The sequence below is a fragment of the Ictidomys tridecemlineatus genome, chromosome 7 (genome assembly GCF_052094955.1).
Source record: "Ictidomys tridecemlineatus isolate mIctTri1 chromosome 7, mIctTri1.hap1, whole genome shotgun sequence".
Taxonomy (NCBI): Eukaryota; Metazoa; Chordata; class Mammalia; order Rodentia; family Sciuridae; genus Ictidomys; species Ictidomys tridecemlineatus.
This window is the reverse complement of record NC_135483.1, coordinates 192,599,528-192,621,184: the sequence shown is the minus strand read 5'-3', so window position 1 is coordinate 192,621,184 and position 21,657 is coordinate 192,599,528. Positions and strand designations below refer to the sequence as shown.

At 47.3% G+C, this 21,657-nt stretch overlaps 2 protein-coding genes and 1 long non-coding RNA gene across 7 annotated transcripts in view; 1 reads left to right on the top strand and 2 right to left on the bottom strand.

Moving 5' to 3' along the window:
• Positions 1-4,308, bottom strand: part of Dgkd (diacylglycerol kinase delta) — a 98,105-nt gene extending 93,797 nt beyond the window's left edge. For all 4 annotated transcript variants that reach the window (XM_078018253.1, XM_078018254.1, XM_078018256.1 and 1 more), the window contains exon 1: positions 4,130-4,308. In XM_078018253.1, coding sequence (XP_077874379.1) covers positions 4,130-4,285 — 156 coding nt within the window. In that variant the 5' untranslated portion in view covers positions 4,286-4,308. The remainder of the gene's footprint in view (positions 1-4,129) is intronic.
• Positions 4,309-4,366: 58 nt separating this feature from the next.
• On the top strand, positions 4,367-9,077 carry LOC120883721 (uncharacterized). Its single transcript, XR_005725912.2, has 2 exons — positions 4,367-4,754; positions 8,371-9,077. It is a non-coding gene; the product is annotated as an uncharacterized LOC120883721 (long non-coding RNA).
• A 2,299-nt stretch (positions 9,078-11,376) lies between these two features.
• Positions 11,377-21,657, bottom strand: part of Sag (S-antigen visual arrestin) — a 33,582-nt gene continuing 23,301 nt past the window's right edge. The window contains exons 12-16 of one of the 2 annotated variants that reach the window (XM_005326413.5): positions 19,356-19,433; positions 17,248-17,271; positions 15,136-15,191; positions 12,176-12,185; positions 11,377-11,608 (exon numbers count right to left, since the gene is read on the bottom strand). In XM_005326413.5, coding sequence (XP_005326470.2) covers positions 11,506-11,608; positions 12,176-12,185; positions 15,136-15,191; positions 17,248-17,271; positions 19,356-19,433 — 271 coding nt within the window. In that variant the 3' untranslated portion in view covers positions 11,377-11,505. Of the gene's footprint in view, positions 15,192-17,247; positions 17,272-19,355; positions 19,434-21,657 lie in introns of both variants that reach the window. The other variant, XM_078018262.1, reaches the window with a different exon arrangement.

The window sequence follows — 21,657 nt, the reverse complement described above, 5'->3', positions numbered from 1 at the left end:
AAAAAAAAATCCATCAACTGATGAATGAATAAAATGCAGTATATCCTTACAATAGAATAATGTAATAAAAAAGAATAAAGTGCCAGGTGCGGTTGCACACACCTGTAATCCCAGCAGCTTGGGAGGCTGAGGCAGGAGGATCGAGAGTTCAAAGCCAGCCTCAGCAACTTATTGAGGCCCTAAGAAACTCAGTGAGACTCTGTCTCTAAATAAAATACAAAAATACGGGACTGGGGATATAGATCAGTTGGCAGAGTGTTTATCTAGCATGCATAAGGCTCTGAGTTCAATCTCCAGCACCACCAATACAAACAAACAAAACGAAAAAAGGCTGGGGATTTGCTTCGGTGATTAAGTGCACCTGAGTTCAATCCTCAGTACCAAAAACAGAAGAAAGTACCAATACTTGCTAAACATGAAGGAACCTTGAAAATATGCTGAAAGAAATCAAACAAAAGAACTGACACTATATGACTGTATTTGTATAATGACCAGAATAGGCAAATACATAGAAACAGAAAATAGATTAGGGTTAAGGGAGCCAGGAGGAAATGGAAATAAAAGTGTTCTAAAATTGTTTGTGGTGACAGTTGCACAACTGTGAGTATACTAAAAACCACTGAACTGTATGGTTTAAATAAGTGAATTATATGGTATGTGAATTGTATCTCATAAAGCAGGGGTTTTCAAGTCTTTTAAAACTTAAACCTTTTACCTATTTGCTACTAGTATTCATTTAACAGAAAAAAAAATGCTTGTTTAAATTTGAAATCAGGAATACAAGCACTTCCACATATATTCAAAAACAAAGTTTTAGAAACTTTTTTTAAAAACTCAACTGATAGCTTCACAGAATTACACTGTTCTTTACTCAAATTTTAAAATACTATATAATGTGCTGATGTATTTACCAGTCAGTGTATTAGCTCCATTTTCTTTTTCCCATTCCAGCTACGTGGTCCTAGAATCATTACTGTGTACTATGGTCAAGAAATACAAATAAAGGGGCTGAGGTTATGGCTCAGTTGGCAGAGCGCTTGCCTCATACCTATGAGGCACTGGGTTTGATCCTCAGCACCACATAAAAATAAATAAATAAAATAAAGGTATTGTGTCCATTTACAACTAAAAATATTTTTTAAAAAAAATAAAAATAATGCCATGTGCTTGCAGGGACAACTTCAACTCTAAAGATTCAAACACGAAAACATCAGACATACATGAAATACTAAACCAGTAAATGGCCACCCCAAACCAATACACACTGAATTTTCACTCAAGACCTGGAGGAAAGTTTTTTAGATGCCTTTATAATGCAAAGATTTATTTAAAGGTTGGTAAAGCTTCTCTTTACAAAAATGCCTCAAGTGTGTTTCTCAAAGTGTGTTCCATGGACCATGGGCAGCTCTTCCAAAATTGTTAGAAATGTACATTCCAGACTTCCTCAACCCCACACAGCATTAGCATTTTAACAAGATCCCCAGGAACGCTATCTGAAGATTTCCCCCCACCAAAGTAAGACAACTTGAGTTTTCATTTGACTAATACTCTGAAAACCTGACATACATACAGTTCTGGTGCTGGCCCAGCTTGGCCTCAGAGCCATTCCTTGCTCTCCTCTCTATCCCACTACAGAGGGGGATGGTCTCTGCAGGTCAGGGTTCCCAAGCAGGAAGGGTAGGGAAGTTTGCTGCAGCCACTGTGCCTTCCCAAGGCTCTGCCAGAGGACCTCTGTGGTCCCTGTCTGGCAGAGCCAGTTGCCCCTGCAGTCTGACTGGCGCCCCTTTCTTTGTCCCTCATCTCCCTTCATCTTATGGGTGGCAATGGTTTCCTGTTGGTTGCTTCATCTTTGGGTTGCTTCACTACCTACAGATTGCATTCTCATTTCTTTAGCATCTTTGCAACCATTCCCTGCATTAAATTCGCTCTGGTTTAAATACTTAAAGTGGTTTTGTTCCTTTTTTGGACCCAGAATGAATGACACTCCATATCATCTGGAGAATTCTATAATGTATCACACATAGCAGAGGAATTTTGTGAATGGTTTCTCTACTACAGAAGAGAGCTACTGCACACACAGTAAACTTCACATTTCCCACATTCTGACAATCTCTAACAACCCAGAAGAAAAATCAGCCCTAAGCTATCTGTCTGTACGGCAGATGTGACTGAATTCCAAAAGGCAAGTCCTCGGGTGTATTTTTAACACTGTACCCATCACTCCCCCTCAACCAGAACAGCTGGTATGGCAACTATTGTTTTAAGGGAGAAAAAAAGAAAGAAGGAAAAAAACACTTCCTGATGAACAAAAATTGGGGACTCACACTGGAATCTCAGAGGAATCAAACCTCTCCATGATCTTGATCTGAATCATACTTCAAAGTCACAGGATCTACCATGTACTGGACAGCACCTCGCTTCAAGAAGCAGGCAACAAGAGACAGCAACTCCTATCAGTACCAACCAGAACTTCTTGGAGATCTTCCTGAAAGCACATCTGATAACCACTCCCATGCCTGGAATAACTCTGTGATTCTCTCTTGCCCAAGGCCAAAAATTCAACCCTTCAAATTAGGCCCTGATCTTCCAAATTCCACTTGACCTGTTCCAGCTGCTGATTCAACTTCTGACTGTTCCCAGGTGTGCTTAAACTTTTACACACAATATTCTAATGTGAGGAACCTCATCCCTCCCTGCCCAGTCTGGCAAACTCTATTCCTCAAACACCCCACTTTGAGAAGGACACCTTTATCCCTACCTCTCCGGGAAGTTGGAGTCTGTCCTCTGAGATTCCATAACACTTACTAGGTTGTGTGTGGAGGTGTCCATCTCCCTGTTACACTGGGTGCCCTCAAATGGAGAAAATGCCTTTCATCTTGGGGATCCTAACCATGGTTCAAATGCAGATCCACCTGGAAAAGTCATTTAACCTTTGCAATTTCCAACTGCATAAGACCAGAATGATATGGATACCACTCAACTCAGTGGGTTATCACTAAATGATATAATCCATGTAAAGTGCCTAAAGCTAACCCAAGAAGAGTGCCTGGGATCCAAAAATTGTTATCTGCTATTGTTCCGGCTGTTATCATTACAACTATTATAGCTATACCTGGAAGCATAGGTCTTTGAAACCCACTTGTTAAATAACGAGCACTTCACAACAAACCTGTTTTCAACATGTTAGAACCCAAGGTTCCCCAATTCCAGGCATTGGAGGCTGACAAAGATAAGGCAAGAAATGGCTCCCACGGTAAAGGGACTAACTGGCCCTGGAGGGAAAGCGCACTGCAGCAGGATGAGAAAGCCTGTGCCAGCCGGAACTGCCAGGGCTGCCTCACGGATTCAACCTCTCTCAGCCACCTGTCCAGCCACCTGCCAGAGAAAACCCTGGTCCAACAGGGAGGACTCATCGTAGCAAAACCATAAGCAGTTTCCAACAGGAACCACAACGGGTAAACAAAGGGTGCAACTTTGCTCTTGCAAAGGGACATGCGTCTTCTACACACCTCATACGCAGCGTGTGGACTTCTCCACGGAGAGTTCGGTGCCCAGCGGGTGCGCAGTCCCGGCTTTCCCGAGTGGGGAGAGCAGGTCGCTGCACGCGCATCCCTCCCTTTTTGGGAGGAAGCGGTGAAGGTTAGACCCCAGGACCGGGTCCCAGGGGACTTCTGGGGGTACCATAAGATACCGTGCACAACGCCCAGAGGGAGAGAGCCTGCCGAGCGCCCAGAGTCTTGCGGCCCCGGGCCTCGCGGAGCGTGCGTGTCTGCGGGGCGCAGCCAGGCGCCCCCACTCCCGGCCCGCGCGGCTAGACCAGCGCAACCCCCGCCTCTGGGCCTCAGTTTCCTCGGGTCTCGCAGCGCCGCACCGGGCTCGCTCGCGGCCCTCCGCGGCACGCGCCCCCCAGCGCGGCGCCCACTGCGTCCCCCGACCCCCAGCCCGCCAGAGACTGGGCGCTCGGCCGCGACGCCGACCCGTTACCGCAGCGGACCCCGCTCGGTCCAGCAGCGGCGCCCGCGGGACCCCGGGCCGGCGGGGCCTGGGTGGCCGCTCCGCAGGGCCCCGGGCCTCGGCGGGGAGCCGCGGCGTGAGAGGCGCGCGCCCGGTCACCGCACCGCGGGCTCACCTTCTGACGGATCTGACCCGACGTGGACACCTTGCGGATGAGCTTCTGTGGGGAGCCGGGCTCTGCCTCGGGCTCACTGTCCGACGATTCCTCGGGCGCCGGCGGCGGAGGCGGCTGCGGCGGACCCGGCGGAGGGGCACCCGCCGCCGCCGCCATGCTGCCGGGCCAGCGCGCGCGCCGCGGGGGGCGGGGCGGGGCGGGGCGGGGTCTTCGGGGGCGGGGCAGGCGGCCGTCAGCCCCGCCCCGCCCAGTCGCGCGCAGCCGCAGACGGCGGCGCGCCCGGGCCCCTGCCAGCCCCGGCTGGGTGGCCCTGCCGGGACCCCCTGTCATTCCGGCTGCTGTCGGTTTTCTTCTAGGGACACAATTTGTGTGTCTTTGCTTCTGTGTTCGCTTCCTTTTTAATCTTTCCCGTCTTTCACCTTAATTCTAAGTGATCTCCCGCACCGTGTCGGCTAGACCGTTCCGAGAGAGGATGCTCGCCTGCCTGCACCGAGGAGAGGTGCGGACGGGCTCCGCGATGCCGCGACAGGGCGCTTCCTGGACGCTCACTACCATCTGGAAGGCTTTCTGGTTAAAAAGAAGTTTAAGGAGACAGAGACAGAAGATGAGCAGGAATCCCAAACAGGTAACCGTATTCTAGAAAGAGAGAACATATCTATGCAAAAGCCCAGAGACCAGAAAGAACGAATCTTCCTGAAAAAGAAAAAGAATTGAGCTTAGAGGTACAAAATGGCATCAAGAGCCCCTGGGCAGGCAGGTCAAACAAGTCTTTATGAACCAAATAATGGGGTTGGCCTTTTTGCTGAGGCCTGAGGGCAGCCAAAAGCCGCTGAGGGATTTAAACCTGGGCGGGGCTGGATCACAAAGCTGGGGCCTCAGATCCAGGCTTTGTAGTGATGGGGGGTAAAGTGGCCTCCTGGACTATTGGGAGGGACTGTGTAATAGAGAAGTGGACTTAGACTCTGGAGGGAACAGAAGAGCCCTGAAAGAGCCCTCTGGGACTGCCCTTCAGTGGGGAGGAAGAGGAGGAAGTGCAGTTGGGTGCCTATTGGGACATCCAGGTGGAAAGGATTTGGTACCACCCGGGAGGAAATGCTCTCTATTTGTTTGTCTTGCTAGAGGACACTTGGAGAGGGGTCTGCCAAGAGTTCCCTTAACCATTTCAAAGGGTCACTGGTTAGTGCCTTCCTGAGGCAAGCAAGCCTAGTATCCCAGAGGCCATAGGGTAGCATCTGGCACAGGGAGGAGGCCAAGGTTGATCTCATAGCCAGAAAAACAATGACAGGGCTTGATACAGTAATTCTCTGAACAGGCCTAGGAACACTGGGTGTTCCAGGCTGTACCAGGCTGCACTACCCTGTACTACAGCCTCATGTGTGTAGTCAGAATTCATTAAAATTAAATTTTTGGTTCTTCAGTCTCGTTAGCCACATTTTAAGTGCTCAGTAGCCATGTGTGACGTGATATCTATCACAAAGGACAGCACAAATATAAAACACTTCTATCACCAGAAAGTTCTGCGCTCACAAGGATAGTGACCACTCAAGTCCTGAGTCCTGGGTACACACAGGACATGACTAGTGCTGCTTATTCTCCCCTGTTCCCCACAGAGCCAGTGGGACAGCCTCATTCTGGGGATGACAACCCAGACGTGGAAGGCTCAGATCTCTCTCCCAGGGTGTATTAGACAGGCAGGATTTGAACCCAGAACAAGTGATTCCCAGACCCACAGAGCTGCATGGTAGCTCCCTCAGGAAGCTGAAGCCTACAGGATCTCATAGATAGAAAGTGGAGAGGGGGTACAATATGGGCTGAGTCTTATACTTCTATAATTTATGTGGGAAAGTCCTAACTCCCAGGTCCTCAGAATGTGACTTCCAATTCCAAAAATAAAAAATAAAAAAAAGGAAAGGAAATTTTGACACAGACCAGGACAACCATGCAAAAACATGGGGAGAGGCCTCCAAGGAAGAGGCCCGAGGCCCTAGACTGCGCAGCCTCACAGCTTCCAGATTCCTGCTGCTGAAGCCACATTGGCTGTGATATTAAGGTAGCCTTGGATCTAATTCGGCCTCCCCACAGATTGGGTCTTTTGTGTTAGCTGACTACAATATCATGAGAGGGCTGGGGCTCAAGGATGGAGCCCTCTCCCAGCCCTGGTTTCCATCCCCAGCACCATAAAGTATATATAGATTAAGTGCAACATGTACACAGAAAGAGTTAACTCTTGCCAGGGGAGCATCGGACCTGAGCAGGGTTGCACCTTGGATAAAGGGTGAGGGACAGGCGAAGGCAGCAAGGTCCCCTGCATCTTCTGTCAGGCTCTGTAACTAGGATGTCATCCCATGGGCACCAGAGCCAGGAGCCACCAAAGGACCTTGGAAAACAGATGTCTGGGCAGAGAATGATGCAAAGGAGAAAAGACTAGAAACAGGAAGGGCATTTAAAAGGTCAGTGATGAGTGGCCAGGACCAAGGTGGTGGTCATGGAGATTGAACTGACAGGAGAGACACAGCAGAAGAAGAGGAGGGACCAACTGATCCAGTCAAAAGGGGGAGCGGGAGGAGTTGGGGTGCCTCCCCTTTGGGGCTTTCTGGGGGATATAATGTCACTAGAAGAGAGTAGCCTAGGATGAGGAAGAATAAGCTCGGGACATCTGGGTTCCACAATTCACCGTTTTTAGAGGCAAAAGCCATGGGCATGAGTGTGAGTGCGAGTGACCAGGGAGGGAGGAGGTTATCTGCAACTAAGAAGTGTTGGAGATTGGCACAGCCGAGAGGAGATCAAGAATATGTAACAACTAAACGTCATGCAGGGTCCTAGACAGGATCCTGAAACAGGAAAAGGAAATTAGGTAAAAACTTAAGAAATCTAAACAAAGTATGGGCTTTAGTTTAATAGTGTATCAATGTTGAATCATTCAGTGTGGCAAAAGTATATAAGATGTTATGATATGGAAAGCTGGACGTGGCATCTCTGTACTGTCTTTTCTGTGTATCCAAAACTATTTGAAATGAAAGGTTTATTTTAGAGTATTGGTCTTGGTAAGAAATATGTTGTGTTCTAAAAGCTGAGAAACCCAACTAAGGTGAGAATTTTCTTTGACACATGAAGAATCCTTTTGTTCCCCTGGTGGATGCACAGTTCAGTTCCCTTGGGGATCTCAGGAAGGGCTTTGCATTGCCTCCCCCAGTGGGGAAGAGCACATCCCCCCTGGGTGCCTCTTTACTGAATGAGTCAGGCTGTGAATCATGTCTAATGTTATGCTGCGCCCTGGGTTCACCCCTCCTTGAGGGCATGTTAAGGTGGCAATAATAACACACTTCACATCCAGCCTAATCCTTCTTTGTGACATGTTGGCAGAGAGGTACATCCCTGTCAGAAAGAACCACTTCACGTTAAAATGTTCCCACATCTACCTGCAAACATGGGGATAACGTCCCAAACCCTGCTCAGATCCGATGCTTCCCTGGCAAGAGTTAACTTGTTGCCCTGAACTAGTTAGTGTTTTGGTTGACACTTGCAGCGGGATATTTTTTCACTGCGTGTGACATATAACTTCTCTGGGCCCCCAGACATTGTGACAACCTAAAACCACACCACCCATTTCCAAACATGCCCAAACCTATCTCCCACCTATTCTGCCTCCTAAGATCAGTAAACTGTGAAATTAAACTGAGATGAAAACAACCAAAAATGTTAAAGGAATAGGAAAACAGACATACTAAAAAGAAGTTAATTACACATGATAAAATCATAGAAAACTTGAAACACTCGGGAGTATAAGATTAGGGAGATCTGAAACAAATGGGTGGCACGTGCCTATAATCCCAGTGGCTTGGAGGCTGAGGCAAAAGGATTGCAGGTTCAAAGCCACCCTTAGCAACTGAACAAGGGCCTAAGCAACTCTGTGAATCCCTATCTCAAAAAATAAAAGGGCTGTGGAAGCGGCTTAAGGGACATAAGTGCCCTGGGTTCAATCCCCAGTACACATTAAAAAAAAAAAAATGTGGGGCAATCTGAACAGATAGGGGGGTTGTACCAATGTCAGGACCATGGTTGTGATATTGTACTACTACAGTTTTACAAAATGTCACTATTGGATAGGGGTCCGTGAGAGTTCTCTATATTATTCCTAACTGCATGAATGTACAGTTTTTTTTCAGTACTGGAGGTTGAACCCAGGGGTGCTTTACCATTGAGCTACTTCCCCAGCCTTTTTTTTTTTTTTTTTTTTTCAGACGGTTTTTGCTAAGTTGCCCAGGTTGGCCTTGAACTTGCCAAGCCTGTCCTCAACTTGAGATGTTCCTGCCTCGGCCTCCCAAGTAGCTGGGATTATAGGCACACCCCACCACTACCTGGCTAAAGTGCAATTGTTATCACACATAAAAATTTCAGTTGATAACAAAGAATTCAAGGGCAGTCATTGCTTAATCATAAATGCTAATTCTCTCTCTCTCTGACCCTCTGAACTCTCCTACTCCCATTCAGCACCACCCAGTGGGCAAAGGTCTGGTATAGACTCAGGGAAATAGAATTCAAGTCTTAGCTCGGATTCTCTAACTGTGGAACCTTGAGTAAAGTACTTAACCTCCTGAATTCAGTTTCCCCTCATCTGACAAGGGGCAGCGGCAGGACCAACTGCATGTTGGAATGATCCGTGGCAGCTTTCCCTCCCTTTCCCCTCCCTTCCCCTTTCTCCTCCCCATCCCATGGCGGCCAAGGGCCAGGACTTTTCACCACCTGGCTAAAGAGACTTGCCCTTAAACCGGGCCCCTAAACTCCGCTGAGCCTCCTACCTCTAGTGACCTATATAGGGTCCTTCTACCTCTAGTGACCTGTATAGGTATTGTTTCGCCTTGCTTACCCTTTCTGGATCAGTGAACTTTGCCTGCCTGGAGCGCCACTGCCCCCCACCCTTCTCAATAAAACTCCTTTTGGTGCCTTATTCTTGTTCTGTGGTTCCTGGCCTCGTGACCCTTTTCTGCTTTACAATCAGATGTCCTACATAAAGTGCCTGGCACAAGACAGGCACTCAATAAATTCAGGAATGCCTGCTCTCCAGTCTTTTGTCTCAATTTCTCAGCCCCCACTTTTCTCTGTGCAGTACCCTCAACTCCTTCAGAATATGTTTCTGGCACTGCACCTCCCTGCAGTCCCTGGGCCACATACTCAACCTGCCTACAGACTTCCTGTCTCCTGGGGGTGGGGTCAGGGGAACCTACATGCCAGTGGAGACAATTCCACAAACACAAATGTGGAGGCTGAGCCGAGCCAATGTTCCACATCCCGAGTGCTGGCTTTCTAGGTCAGCCAGCTGCTCACTTCCTGCCCCACTCCCCCAGGGTGGCCAGCTGCGAGTCAGCAAACCAGCACCTGGAGGGCTATATCAGGACTTCTTGGCACCAAAACAACTCGGAGGGCAAGGGCTGTTCTGACCTCTGGTATCCAGGGATTGGCCATCCAACCCTCCCTCTGGCTTTCCCACCCACACAGTTCCAAAGGTCAGGACTATTAATGTCCACCCTGACTTAGGATGTCCTGGGGTCAAGCAATGCAGGAACCAACAGGCTGGTCCTCACCAGGCAGTGCAGGGCGGAGTCCAAAGCCCTTGGCTGGCCCAGAACTCCAACAGGAGCTAACCACACAGACCTGTGTGCTTGTGGCAAAAGGCAAGGCCTCCCTTGCCTTGGGGGCGGGGGGCGGTGAACAGGAGCATGCCATCCTAATTGCCCCTTTGCTTGGGTACCTGAGAGAGCAGGATGGGCTGGACTGATGAAGCACTATTCCCTCATTTGGGGAGAAAAAAACGAGAAAACTGTCTGATCCCTTGACCCACAGGGTTCCTCTTCTACAACAATAGTAGCATAGTTCCAGAAAAGAATCCTCATCTCTGCCAATACCAGGGTGCCTCAAAGTCACACGCAGGTCCAAACCTTGCTTTGTCTTTGAACCCATGAAAGGTTCCCCAGAGGCCCTCCATGTCTCCATCCCAAGCCCCAAGACACAGAGCAGCCAGGAATCCATTGGACAGCCTCAGGCATTGGAAGTCTTCACACTCAGGAGCCCAGGCCCTATCCAACCCTCTGCTGTGGCACTAGGTCCCCAAACCCAATCCAACGGTACACCTCACACATAACACTCTCCCCTCAACCCTTGCCTTCAGCAAGTGGGCTGAGCAGTGGAGAAGTCTCCAGAACCCTTTTACCTGCTCCCTAGAAGCATGGCCCAGAGCTACACATCCCCAAGTCTTCCCATGGCTGCCAGGAGAGGTGCTCATCCCCCCTGGTATCACATTAGGCTCTAGGCTGGTGGGTGCCATGGGCCAGACCTTCAAAGAAAGTGCCCTAGAAGCACCCCCATTATGTGCTTCCTCTCCTTAGGGCCATCTGCCTCCCTGACTCAGAGCATCCCCTCCTTCTGTATGCCCCACCTCAACGAAGCACACTCCACCCAGGAAGCCCACATGGCTCACAGTGGACCCATTTGTCTGGAGAAAGCTATCCTCATGGCCAAGCTCTGCTGTCACTGGCATTGGGATTTGATCAGCCTCCTTGAGCCAATCAGATTCTCCTTCCCAGGAACCACAAAGCAGGACCTGGACCACAGAGCTCAATTCGTGGGGCTGAGTCACATAAATTGTCGTGCAAATGGCAGGTCCTGAAGCTCCTGGGATGAATCCCCAGAGCTTGGCAGGACTTTGCCCACCCCAGCAATGGGAGCTCAGGATTTTCCTTCAGTTGAGCTCCCTGGCCACTGCAGGGTCCTTCTACTACATTCCATTTGCCCCTAAAGCTAAACAAATATGACCTTGTTGCTCACACTCAATAGAAACTTAACCAACTATCCAGGGCTCCATCAGGGACTTGACCCCCAAAGTGGAATCAGCAACAAAGGGTATTTTTGCCCAACTTGTTCTCTGCCCCATTAATATCAGGAACCTCTTTAAGAAGAAGCCTGCGGCTAGGATTGGTCAATTAGAAATCTCTCACCATATGTTTCCAGAGAAACAAGTTAGAGAGACAGGACCCAAAGCCTCTTGGATACCCCAGGTCCCAGTGGGTGGCACATTGACTTCCAGACACCTTCTCCCCGCAGTGGCCACTGCTGAGCCATTCTGTGGTGGCTGGCCTTTCTTCTAGATGATGCCCCTTTCCCCCCAGGAGCCAGGGCGCTAAGGCGGCAACTTCTGCATCAGGGTCAGAAGCTCAAAGTCCCAGTCAATCAACCCCACTTGCAACCAGGGATCACATGACACACTTTATTTCCAGGAGGAAACTCGGACTTTCATATCTAGCACAACTGAAGGGCTGACTGTGGGGCTTTGCTCGTGGCACCAGGAACTACGGCCACTTGCGGAGTCAGAGCCGATATTTTCACTCATCATTGACAGCCTCCTTCTTCCCTTCAGCAGTGTCTCCCCCATCTTTCAGATTTTGGCGAGCAAACTCTTCAAAAACCAAATTTGCATCCTGAAAACTAAAAAGAAAACAGAGACACCTTTTTCAGTGCCCTCTCAGAGCTGAGGATGAAATATCAAGAGAACCAAGACCCTTGATCTTCTTTTGGCAGCAAAGGAATGAATCAAGGCTTTCCCCAGGATGGAACAGGGGCCCATGCCATTTTCCTCATGTTTTTTTCTTTTGTTTAAAAGATTTTTGGGGGGGTGGGGGGTACCAGGGGTTGAACTCAGGGGCACTTGACCACTGAGCCCCATCCCCAGCCCTATTTTGTATTTTATTAGTAACAGGGTCTCACTGAGTTACTTAGCGCCTTGCTAAATTGCTGAGGCTGGCTTTGAACTCTGGACCTTCCTGCTTCCGCCTCCTGAGCTGCTGGGATTACAGGCGTGTGCCACCGCACCCAGCCTGTTTAAAAGTTCTTTGACAAAAAGGAGAAAAGAAGAGAGCCCACAAGTGAGAGATACACCCAGCATAGCCCTTGGGAGCTAGGGGACACAAGGGAAGGGCACAGAGACCCCAAGCGGGGTCTGTACAGGAGGAGGAGTCACAGGTCAGAGAAACAGAGCGGAGATTGGTGGCTTACCTTTCCTTTGCTGTGAGCCCAGAAGGAAGGCGAGAGGGAGAGAGCAGAGAGAAGGAGAGGTTAAAATCAATTCCGCACCAAGCGCCTGGACTGTCTCTCCCTTCAGCTAAGCAGTTTGAGGGGTAGTAAGTTCTGAAGGCGTCTTTCTTGGTGGCTGGGTGTGACTTCTGTTCTTAGCCTTTCTCTCTGCATCTTTAGCCATCACTCTCTTTTGGTTTTGCCTTTGATTTTTGAGGGCACTGATGGAACCCAGGGCCTCATACAAGCTAGACAAGAGCTCTTCCTCTAAGCCACGCCCCAGCCCACCATCACTTTTTTTTACAGGGTGCCTGAAACTGCCATAATCTCACCTCTAAGACCTCTTCCCTGATTGTCCCCACCCTTTGTATGTCACTCCTCTTTTAAAAGTATTTCTCCTTAAGTGTCCTCTGGATCCCATTGAGGTCAGAGTCACATGGAGACTGACCATGCAGCTCCAGCACCAGGGGATGCTGGAGGATGATTCGTAGGGCCTGATGTATACCAATACCCTGGGTAAGGGTGTGCACTAACACCTGAGGACCACCCCCTCACGCCTCAGTTTGATCTTCTGGGGTCAGGTTAGGTTTTCATGTGGTTCATATCCCCAGATGAGTTGCTAACCATTAGAGTATGCTTTGCTCTTTTTTAGTTTTCTGGTCACCTAATAAAGTTCTGATGCAGTTAAAGAGTTTCAGAAACTGGGGAGCAGTGGTTTGATGGTGAACTTCTGTTTTTGTGTCTCAGGCCTACCTAGAAGCCAGTACAGGAGGGAATATCTGTGAGGACCACTGAGCACAGAGACCCAAAGAGAGCCTAACTCATCAAACTTTTCCCTGACAAGAATACCCTGGAGCCCTACAGTGCTGAGCAGTAAAACCCACTGACTGGGACCCTCATCCCTGAAAAGGCAGTCAACAGGACGGATCCAATCAACACTCTGGGGTTTGGTGGATGCTCTTGGCAGCAGACAACAAAAACACTTTTACTTCCTCAGCACTTGCTAGGTACAAATTGTTTGGCCCCTGGCTCTGGCAAGGCCTAACTATAAATCATGGTTTCTTTGCTTAGAATCTACCACCTCTACTCAGGGAGTCAGGAACTAGGCAGAAAATGAGAGCCATGAGATTTGGTCACTCTTAGGTCTCAGGAAATCAGACTTTTGTAACCACAGGATGATTTGTCCTAATTCTTGCCTCCAAAATCTCAGAGGACAAAAGATTTTATTGTTTTGTCCTGACACGGTGAGATGTCCAGTGTAAGGGCCATAGCAACAGAAACATCAAAATGATACATGGGAAGGAAGAGTAACTCTTCGGCAGCAAAGGAACCGATCAAGGCTTTCCCCAAGATGGAACAGGGGCCCATGCCATTTGCTCCTGTTTTTCTTTGCTTAAAAGTTCTTTTTTTTTAAGAGAGAGAATTTTAATATTTATTTTTTAGTTCTCGGCGGACACAACATCTTTGTTTGTATGTGGTACTGAGGATCGAACCCGGGCCGTGCACATGCCAGGCGAGCGCGCTACCGCTTGAGCCACATCCCCAGCCCCCTGCTTAAAAGTTCTTTAACAAAAAATTAACTCACAAAGTCTGCCTAAAGCTCTTTGGGTGGTTATCATTTGAATGTCCTTAAAAGAACAATTGAAGATTGGGTCCACATTTTCAAGACTGAATCTGTGTTTTCCCGGCTTAAAGTCCTAATTACTCCCAAATAAATGTAAAAAATAAAGACTATTTTTATGATACAAGCATAAGTGAATTAAAAATGTAAGATTAACTATTTAACCAGAAGCTTTTGCCAATGTGCATAGAGAGTTTGAATCTAAAATATTTGGAAAAGATATTTGGAGACAAAATATTTTGAGTCAAAACCTAAAATGAATATGAGGACTCATTTTAATGGATAAATACCATCTCATTTTCAACATAGAAAAACTATTTGTCAAATATGAGGAAAAGAAACCCTGCTGGTTTATACCACTTTTACTTAAAAGTCTTTATTATTATAACTATGGAGAATTCTCAAACAGGTTGATTTTTCTATCAACCTGCCTAATTATATAGGGGAGAATTTTTCCTTGGAGTTTCTAAGATGCACCTGGATTAATTCTGCTGCCTCATTTATTTTTTATTTTTTTCCAACACTTGGAACAAAACCCTGGGCCCATGCTTGCTAAATACACGCTCTACCCCTCATTGAGCTTTTTTTTTTTTTTTTTTTTTGGTACCAGGAATTAAACCCAGGGGTACTTAACCACTGAACCACATCACCTGCCCTTTTTTGTATTTTTTTAGAGACAGGGTCTTGCTGACTTGCTTAGGATCTTGCAAAGTTGCTGAGGCTAGCTTTGAACTCACCATCTCCCTGCCTCAGCCTCCCAAGCCACTGGGATTACAGGAATGTGCCACTGCGCCCAGCTCATTGAGCTTTTCTTAAAAGAACTTCCTTGAGATCTAACTCCATATCATCCAGTTCTCTTTACAGTGACAGTTCAACAAGGCTGATGTTAAACACAGAGTTGTACACTATCCTTCACTTGACATCCATCAAGAGCCAATGGATTTATAAGTCAAATGAGCCAAGATGTGAGGATCCCAGCCTGACCCTCTTTTCTAGTCTTTTCTGTATACTCATCATGATGCCTGTGAATGCTTCCAAATGATACATTAGGCCTTTTGTTTCCAAATGAAATGCAAAAGCCTTGGGCTCTCAAACTAAATCATCCTAAAATCTAAATCTAGGTCCGTTGACAGCAGAGGTTCTGGGATTTTCCATTACATCCTCCACACAGGCTCTAGGGGGTGAACAGGTGAGTGCTCTCTTCTGGGCTAGCCCAGTCTTCTTGTGGATGTCACCTAGTAACCCCAAGACAAGGAATGAGTACCAATAAGTCTGCCAGGGGAGAAGAGCTCGAGACAGCCTGGACAATGGCGCAACTAACCTGGGTCCTCCGGCTGGGGGTGCATGAGACGGAATGGTACCTCAGTGGCCACTTCACTAGAAAAAAAGAATATAGGCTGGTTAGTAGATACACACACACACACACACACACACACACACACAAGGTTAGTGGCTATATAAAATATCCCCAGGCCCAAGCTGAAAGATAATTTAGCTGAACTCAAAGCAAAACAGAAATCAGAAAATAGTCAAGTAAGGTTTCGCAATGCATTCCCTGGAATGTGGTCCAGGAACTTCACTCAGGCATGGCTGGGCAGCCAGTGTTTGAAGTTCCCTGTGCTGCTTACTAGATGTAGTGACATATGTTATGGGAGGAGAAGAGGCAAAATCCGACAGGAAGGACAGAGTAGATTTTGTTGTTGTTGTTTTGGGGTTTTGGTAGTGGGGACTGAACCCAGGGGTGCTTAACCACTGAGCCACATCCCAATCCTTTATAATTTTTATTTTGAGACCAGGTCTCACTAAGTTGCTCAGGCCTTGCCAAATTGTTGAGGCTGACCTTGAACTTGCAATTCTGAGGGAGGGTGGATTTTTAAATAGTCTTTGCAACAAGGTGCAACATCCTGAATGTGTTAAAACCTGTGTGAGGCTCGTGTGTCAAGGGTGGGCACAGACAGCACAACAGTTTGCTGAACTCCAAAAGTTAGACGACTTTGGGGCGACTTGGAATTTATACAAAAAAGAAGGAAGGAAAGGAGTCAGGAAGGAGGACAAAAGAGAGATTCACAGAAAGGGAGAACAGAAAGATGAAGAGAGAGGTGAGAAAACAGGCTCCTCCTTGCATTCTAGGGCCCCCTGCTTCCTGCCCAGGGCTGAACTCTGGGCCAAGCACATTTGTTTAAATAACACAGGTACAGATAGGATCTAAAAGAAACGGGTGTGACCTGGGTTCTAGATAAGAGATAATCATGTCAAGTCAATGCTGACTCAAATATTTCTAATTTTTTTTCTTTTTTCTTTTTTTGGTACTGGGAATTGAACTCAGAAATGCTTACCAATGAGCTAGGTCCCCATCTCCCCATCCCCCCACTCCCACTGCCTTTTTTAAGACAGGGTCTAAGTTGCTGAGGCTGATCTTGAACCTGCAAACCTCCTGACTCAGGGGGAGGAAATCACTGGGATTACAGGAGTGCACCACCACACCTGACTCAAATTTGTTCCTTCTTTGTGCATGACTTAAAAGGAAGCTGTCATCATTCACAATTATCAAAAGGTAGAAACAATCCCTCCCAAAATATGCATAATGTGGTATATCCATACAGTGGAATATTACTCAGCCATAAAAAGGAATAAAGTACTGTATTAGTTCATGCTACAACAGAGATGATCCTTGAAAACATTAAGCCAATGATAAAAGTCAATCAAAAAGGCTCCTTATTATACAATGCCATTTATAGGCAATATCCAGGATAGTTAACACTGGCAAGCAGATTAGTGGCTGCCAGAGGCTGTGGGCGGGGAAACAGGAGTGATTACTTAATTTGTACTAGGTTTCCCTTTCAGATAGCAAAAATATTCTGAACCTAGATAGTGGTGGTGGTTTTATAACATTGTAAAACTACTTAATGCTGCTAAATTGTGCACTTTAAAGTGGTTAAAATGGTATAATTCATGTCTTGCACTGCATACAGGTACAGAAGACAGCTAGACAGCTATGAGAGTGTGTGGACTTTCTGGAGGAGTCTCTCTGTGAGGCATAGACCTACTTGTCACCCCAGACACACACTAGTGAGCTAAGCACTGCATGATGCTCCAGAGGCAGCAGCATCACTTCTAACATATGAATAGAGCTGCCCAGAGACCAGCTTCTTTAGTTCCTCTTAAGAGGAAGGGCTTACTGGACACAGTGGTGTATCCTGTAATCCCAGCAGTTTGGGAGACTGAGGCAGGAGGATCACGAGTTCAAAGCCAGCCTCAGCAACTTAGTGATGCCCTAAGCAACTCAGTGAGACCCTGTCTCAAAATAGAAAAAGGGCTAAGGATGCAGTTCAGTGGTTAAGTACCCCTGGGTTCAATCTCTGGTACAAAAAAAAAAGGCTTATTGTCCTTGGCGACCTGCGAATCAAGTGGAAAGGGAGGAGAAGAGACTTACCTGGAGGTGAGTTCTCCCAGAAAGCTAGGAAACACAAAACAAATGGGTGTGGTGACTGTCCCCAGTGGCAATATGACTTCACATCCCATTATTCAGAGGCAAGACCTGACTCGGTTCTCAGGTTCCTTGCCCACATTCCCCACTTCCAGGGTCTTTCATTCCTTAATATTCGGCGTCCTCCTCCCTACTGTGACTCTTTTTCTCAAGAGGATCATTTAGGGTCAGGAAGAATAACTTAGGGTCAAGAATAAGCCACAGAATCATAGAGGTCTCTATGAGAACCCCTTAAAGTTGCTCTACCCTTTTATATCTGCAAGGTGGGATAGTGGGCATGACTGGTTTCAGGACCCCCTGGGGATACTGAAACTTCAGTGTTCAAGTCTCTTATTTAAAATGACGTGGTGTTTGCATAGCACCTTCACCCATTCGCCCATACATTCAAAATCAGCTAGAGATGACTTAAACCACCAATACAATGTAAATGCTGTATAAATAGTTATTAGACTTTATCATTTAGGGGATAACAAGGGGAACGTCTGTACAGTCAGCACATATGCAGGTTTTTTTTAAGAACTCTTTTTTTTAATAATTATTTTTTAGTTGTAGTTGGACACAATACCTTTATTTTATTTATTTATTTATTTTTATGTGGTGCTGAGGATCGAACCCAGGGCCTAGGACGTGCCAGGCAAGCACTCTACTTCTTTTTTTTTTCATTTACATTTATATATATTTTTATTTTGCATTACAATTCAAGCACTCTACTTCTAAGCCACAATCCCAGCCCTACATGTGCAGTTCTTTTTTTTTTAGTACCTTTTTTAGTTGTAGATGGACACAATACCTTTATTTTGTTTATTTATTTTTATGTGGTGCTGAGGATCGAACCCAGGGCCTTGCACATGCAAGGCAAGCACTCCATTGCTGAGCCAAAGCTCTAGCCCCCACATATGCAGTTTTCAAAAAATATTTTCAATCTGCAGATGGTTGAAGTCACCAATATGAAACTTGAGGATAGGAGGACTACCTGAATTTGCTTTTCTGAACTGCTAAGGGAAACTCCACCTGGTTCTAGATCTTCGCAAAAGAAAGAAAAGAAAGCACTATCCAGGGCAGGGGCTGGGGCTCAGCGGTGGCGGTGGCGCACTTGCCTGGCATGTGTGAGGCATTGGGTTCAATTCTCAGCACCACATATAAATAAATAAAGGTCTATCAATAACTTAAAAAATATTAAAGAAAAAGAAAAGAAAGCACTATCCACTTCAAAAAAAACACAACAGGGCTGGGGATGTGGCTCAAGCGGTAGCTCGCTGGCCTGGCATGCGTGCAGCCCAGGTTCGACCCTCAGCACCACATACAAAGATGTTATGACTGCCGAAAACTAAAAAATAAATATTAAAAAACTTAAAAAAAAAACACAACAAATGGAAACTTTGTGCTAACAAAATACCTAAAATAGACCTGTGTTCTTTGTGGCCCCAAGCAAAATTTGGAGAACTCTTTACCTACCCAGGACCCTGGGACATATGCAGGATCTGCCTTTGATTAGAATAGAGACTTTGGCTGTGGAATTTGAAAGGAAAATGAGAAGCCAAGGTGTTTTTGTTTTTGTTTCCCTTTTGGTGAGATTAAAGACCAGGAAAAATCAGTTTCATTAAAATAGAAAATTGTTTCTTTAGAGATGTCAGCACTCTTATATGAAAAGGAGCCTCCCGATTCTGTGATTCCATGTTAGGGGAGGGAAGATGCAGTCCCTCCTTGGTGGTCAGATGCCTCCCAAGATGCAAACAGATGAAGGTCACTGAGAGTCCGCTGGGCAGCCATTGTTCTTTCTGAGGTACAATGTAACATGAAACTGATTCTCATTCTGCTCTCTAGCGCTCTTCAGCGCTCTACCTCGGTGGTGTGCAGGTGCAAGCTGTTTTGGCCCAGGGTACGAACAGTGCAGTATTTCACAACCTTCTTTTCCAGGGACAAATAGAATCCAACCCAGGCCAGCACAGGAGCCAGTAGGCTCTGCCTCCACTGCTGTCTGCCTGTTAGTCCTTCAGGAAAGAGCAGTCCCAGGCGAAGAGGGAGCAGGCCAAGTGCCGGCACGGGACACTTACCCTGACACGGTGAGCTTCACCTTGATCTGGTAAGACACCAGGATGCCCATGATGGTGCGGTCCATGCCCTCTTTAAGGCTGCCCAATAGAAAGGAAAAGTGGAGGGTGAGAAGGCAGCAGAAGGCACAGCTTGTGAGGGGATTCTTGCTCCTCCAACCAGGGCCACTCATCTGGAGGCTGCTTCTCAGGAACTGGTGAACTGGACCAGGCCAGCCTGAGGCCAAGGACTGCACATACACGTGAAGGGGTGCAGGGATGCCTGCGTCTCCTATTCCTGCAGTCCACAGAGGGAGGAGCATACTTCCTCCCCTCCTCTGTACCCTGGTCATCCAGCCTCTCCCCAGCCTGCTCCACCATCTCAGCAGGGCAGGCAGAGTCCTCCCAGGGCTTTCCCTTCCTGGGTATCTGTCTCTGTAATGGTCTCCCACGTGCCAGGCTCCTTAACTGAGCTTTCCAGCCTCTCTGTAGCCTGAGAAATCCTTCAGGTTCAGTTTTTCAGGGAGATGCCTCTGCCATCTCCTACCCACTGCCCCACTGCCTGATCCTGCCTTGCGCCAGCCTTGCCAACTACAAGCCTGCCCCAGAATGCCCTCCTTCTCCTCTCTTGTCCCCTAAAACCCCAAGTTATAGCTCCCCTCCTTTGGGAAGCCTTCCCAGACACTGCCAGGGAGCACTGGGACTCGCTCCTCTGTGCTCTGCTCATGGGAAAGACACGTGGATACTCTATTGTAGCCCCGATCACAAGAATTGTGACTGCTCTGGACCCTGCCCCACCGGCACCCAGTATGTGCCTGGCAGTGAATGTTTAAGTGAGTGAATGAGGTGAATGAGATGTGCCCCAAAGAGGGTGAGGTGTGACTTTCCTTGACAGAAACTTCACTCCAAATATCCTAACATGCGTGGAATTCCTGTTATCTGATACACACCACAGTGGACATTTTATCACAGGTTTTTATCTCACAAGACCCAATGAAGAAGACGTAAGTATTTCAGGATGTCCAATAACAGGAATTAAGGCATGCAAATTATCATGAGCTGGACGCAGTGGTGCAGACCTGTGATCCCAGCAGCTCAGGAGGCTGAAGCAGAAGTCTCGAGTTCAAAGCCAGCCTCAGCAATTTAGCAAGTCTCTAAGCAATTTGAGACTTTTGAGACTAACAATTTGTCTCAAAATAAAATATTTAAAAAGGAGAGAGGATGTGGCTAAGAGGTTATATGCCCTTGGGTTAAATTTCCAGTATAAAAAAATTTATCATGAAATACTAACTAAAATAATGTGAATAATGATAGAGATCATGATGGAGGACCCTGAAGGCAGGGGATTGAGGGCAGGGGAGATTGCGTTGACAGCTCTGGGATCTGGGATATGGCCCTGAAAGTTCTAGCCCAGAAACCAAAATCTGGCCCAGGAACATGTGCACCCAGGACCACACTGATCCCCAGAGAAGCCTTTTTACCTGGAATTGTGGAGAGGGTCACCTACTCAGCAGAGAGGGGTTGCCACCAAAGGGAATAAAAGAGGGTGTAAGCTTGAAACTCCACACTTCTGCTGGGATTGGCTCTTGACCTCATGTTAAATAAGGCCAAACACCCAAGGAAGAGAACGTACTTTGTCACAGGCCAGAGAATACCCTGCAAGCTCTCGCCCTGCTGCCTCCAAGGTGATGCCAACAGACCAGAAGTTGACCTTTCTGACTCACATGAGCCCACGGCTTGTAGACTCACATTCTGTAAGGCTAACAGTGGGGTCAGTGAGTATTTTCACTGTCAAAGGATTTTCTGTGAGTGGGTTGCCAAGTTACTGAATTAGATTCTGGAGCATGTTCACAAGGCGAGAATAACAGAGAAACTGACACCACAGATCTGCTTCCTCAAGGGCACGACAGTCATGTTATGGACAATGGCAGGCCATATCATAAACATGTTTTATAGTTTGCGGAGTCATTTAAAACATGTACATTTCTCCACGCCTTGTGAGCAAGGTGTATTTATTCTCATTTTATGGATAAGGAAATTATCCATAAGGTGAGCCAGAATGAGAGACCTGTCCAGGGTCAGCAGCTCAGTTAACTGGAGAGCAAAGTCCACTCCTTACCAACTCTCCAGTCAGTGGCCTACTGGGGCCATGGAGGGACCCTCCAGCACATCACCCAGGGAGAGGGCAGCAAGTGGGTCTTGAGCTGGCGCATGGCTCTGACCACAAGCCCTCAGAGCCATCCAACAGAGAGACTCCCAGAAACAGAAGCCCAAAAGGGTGGCTAGGAAAGCAGCAGTGTTGACTTCTGAGCCTTCACTGTACAGT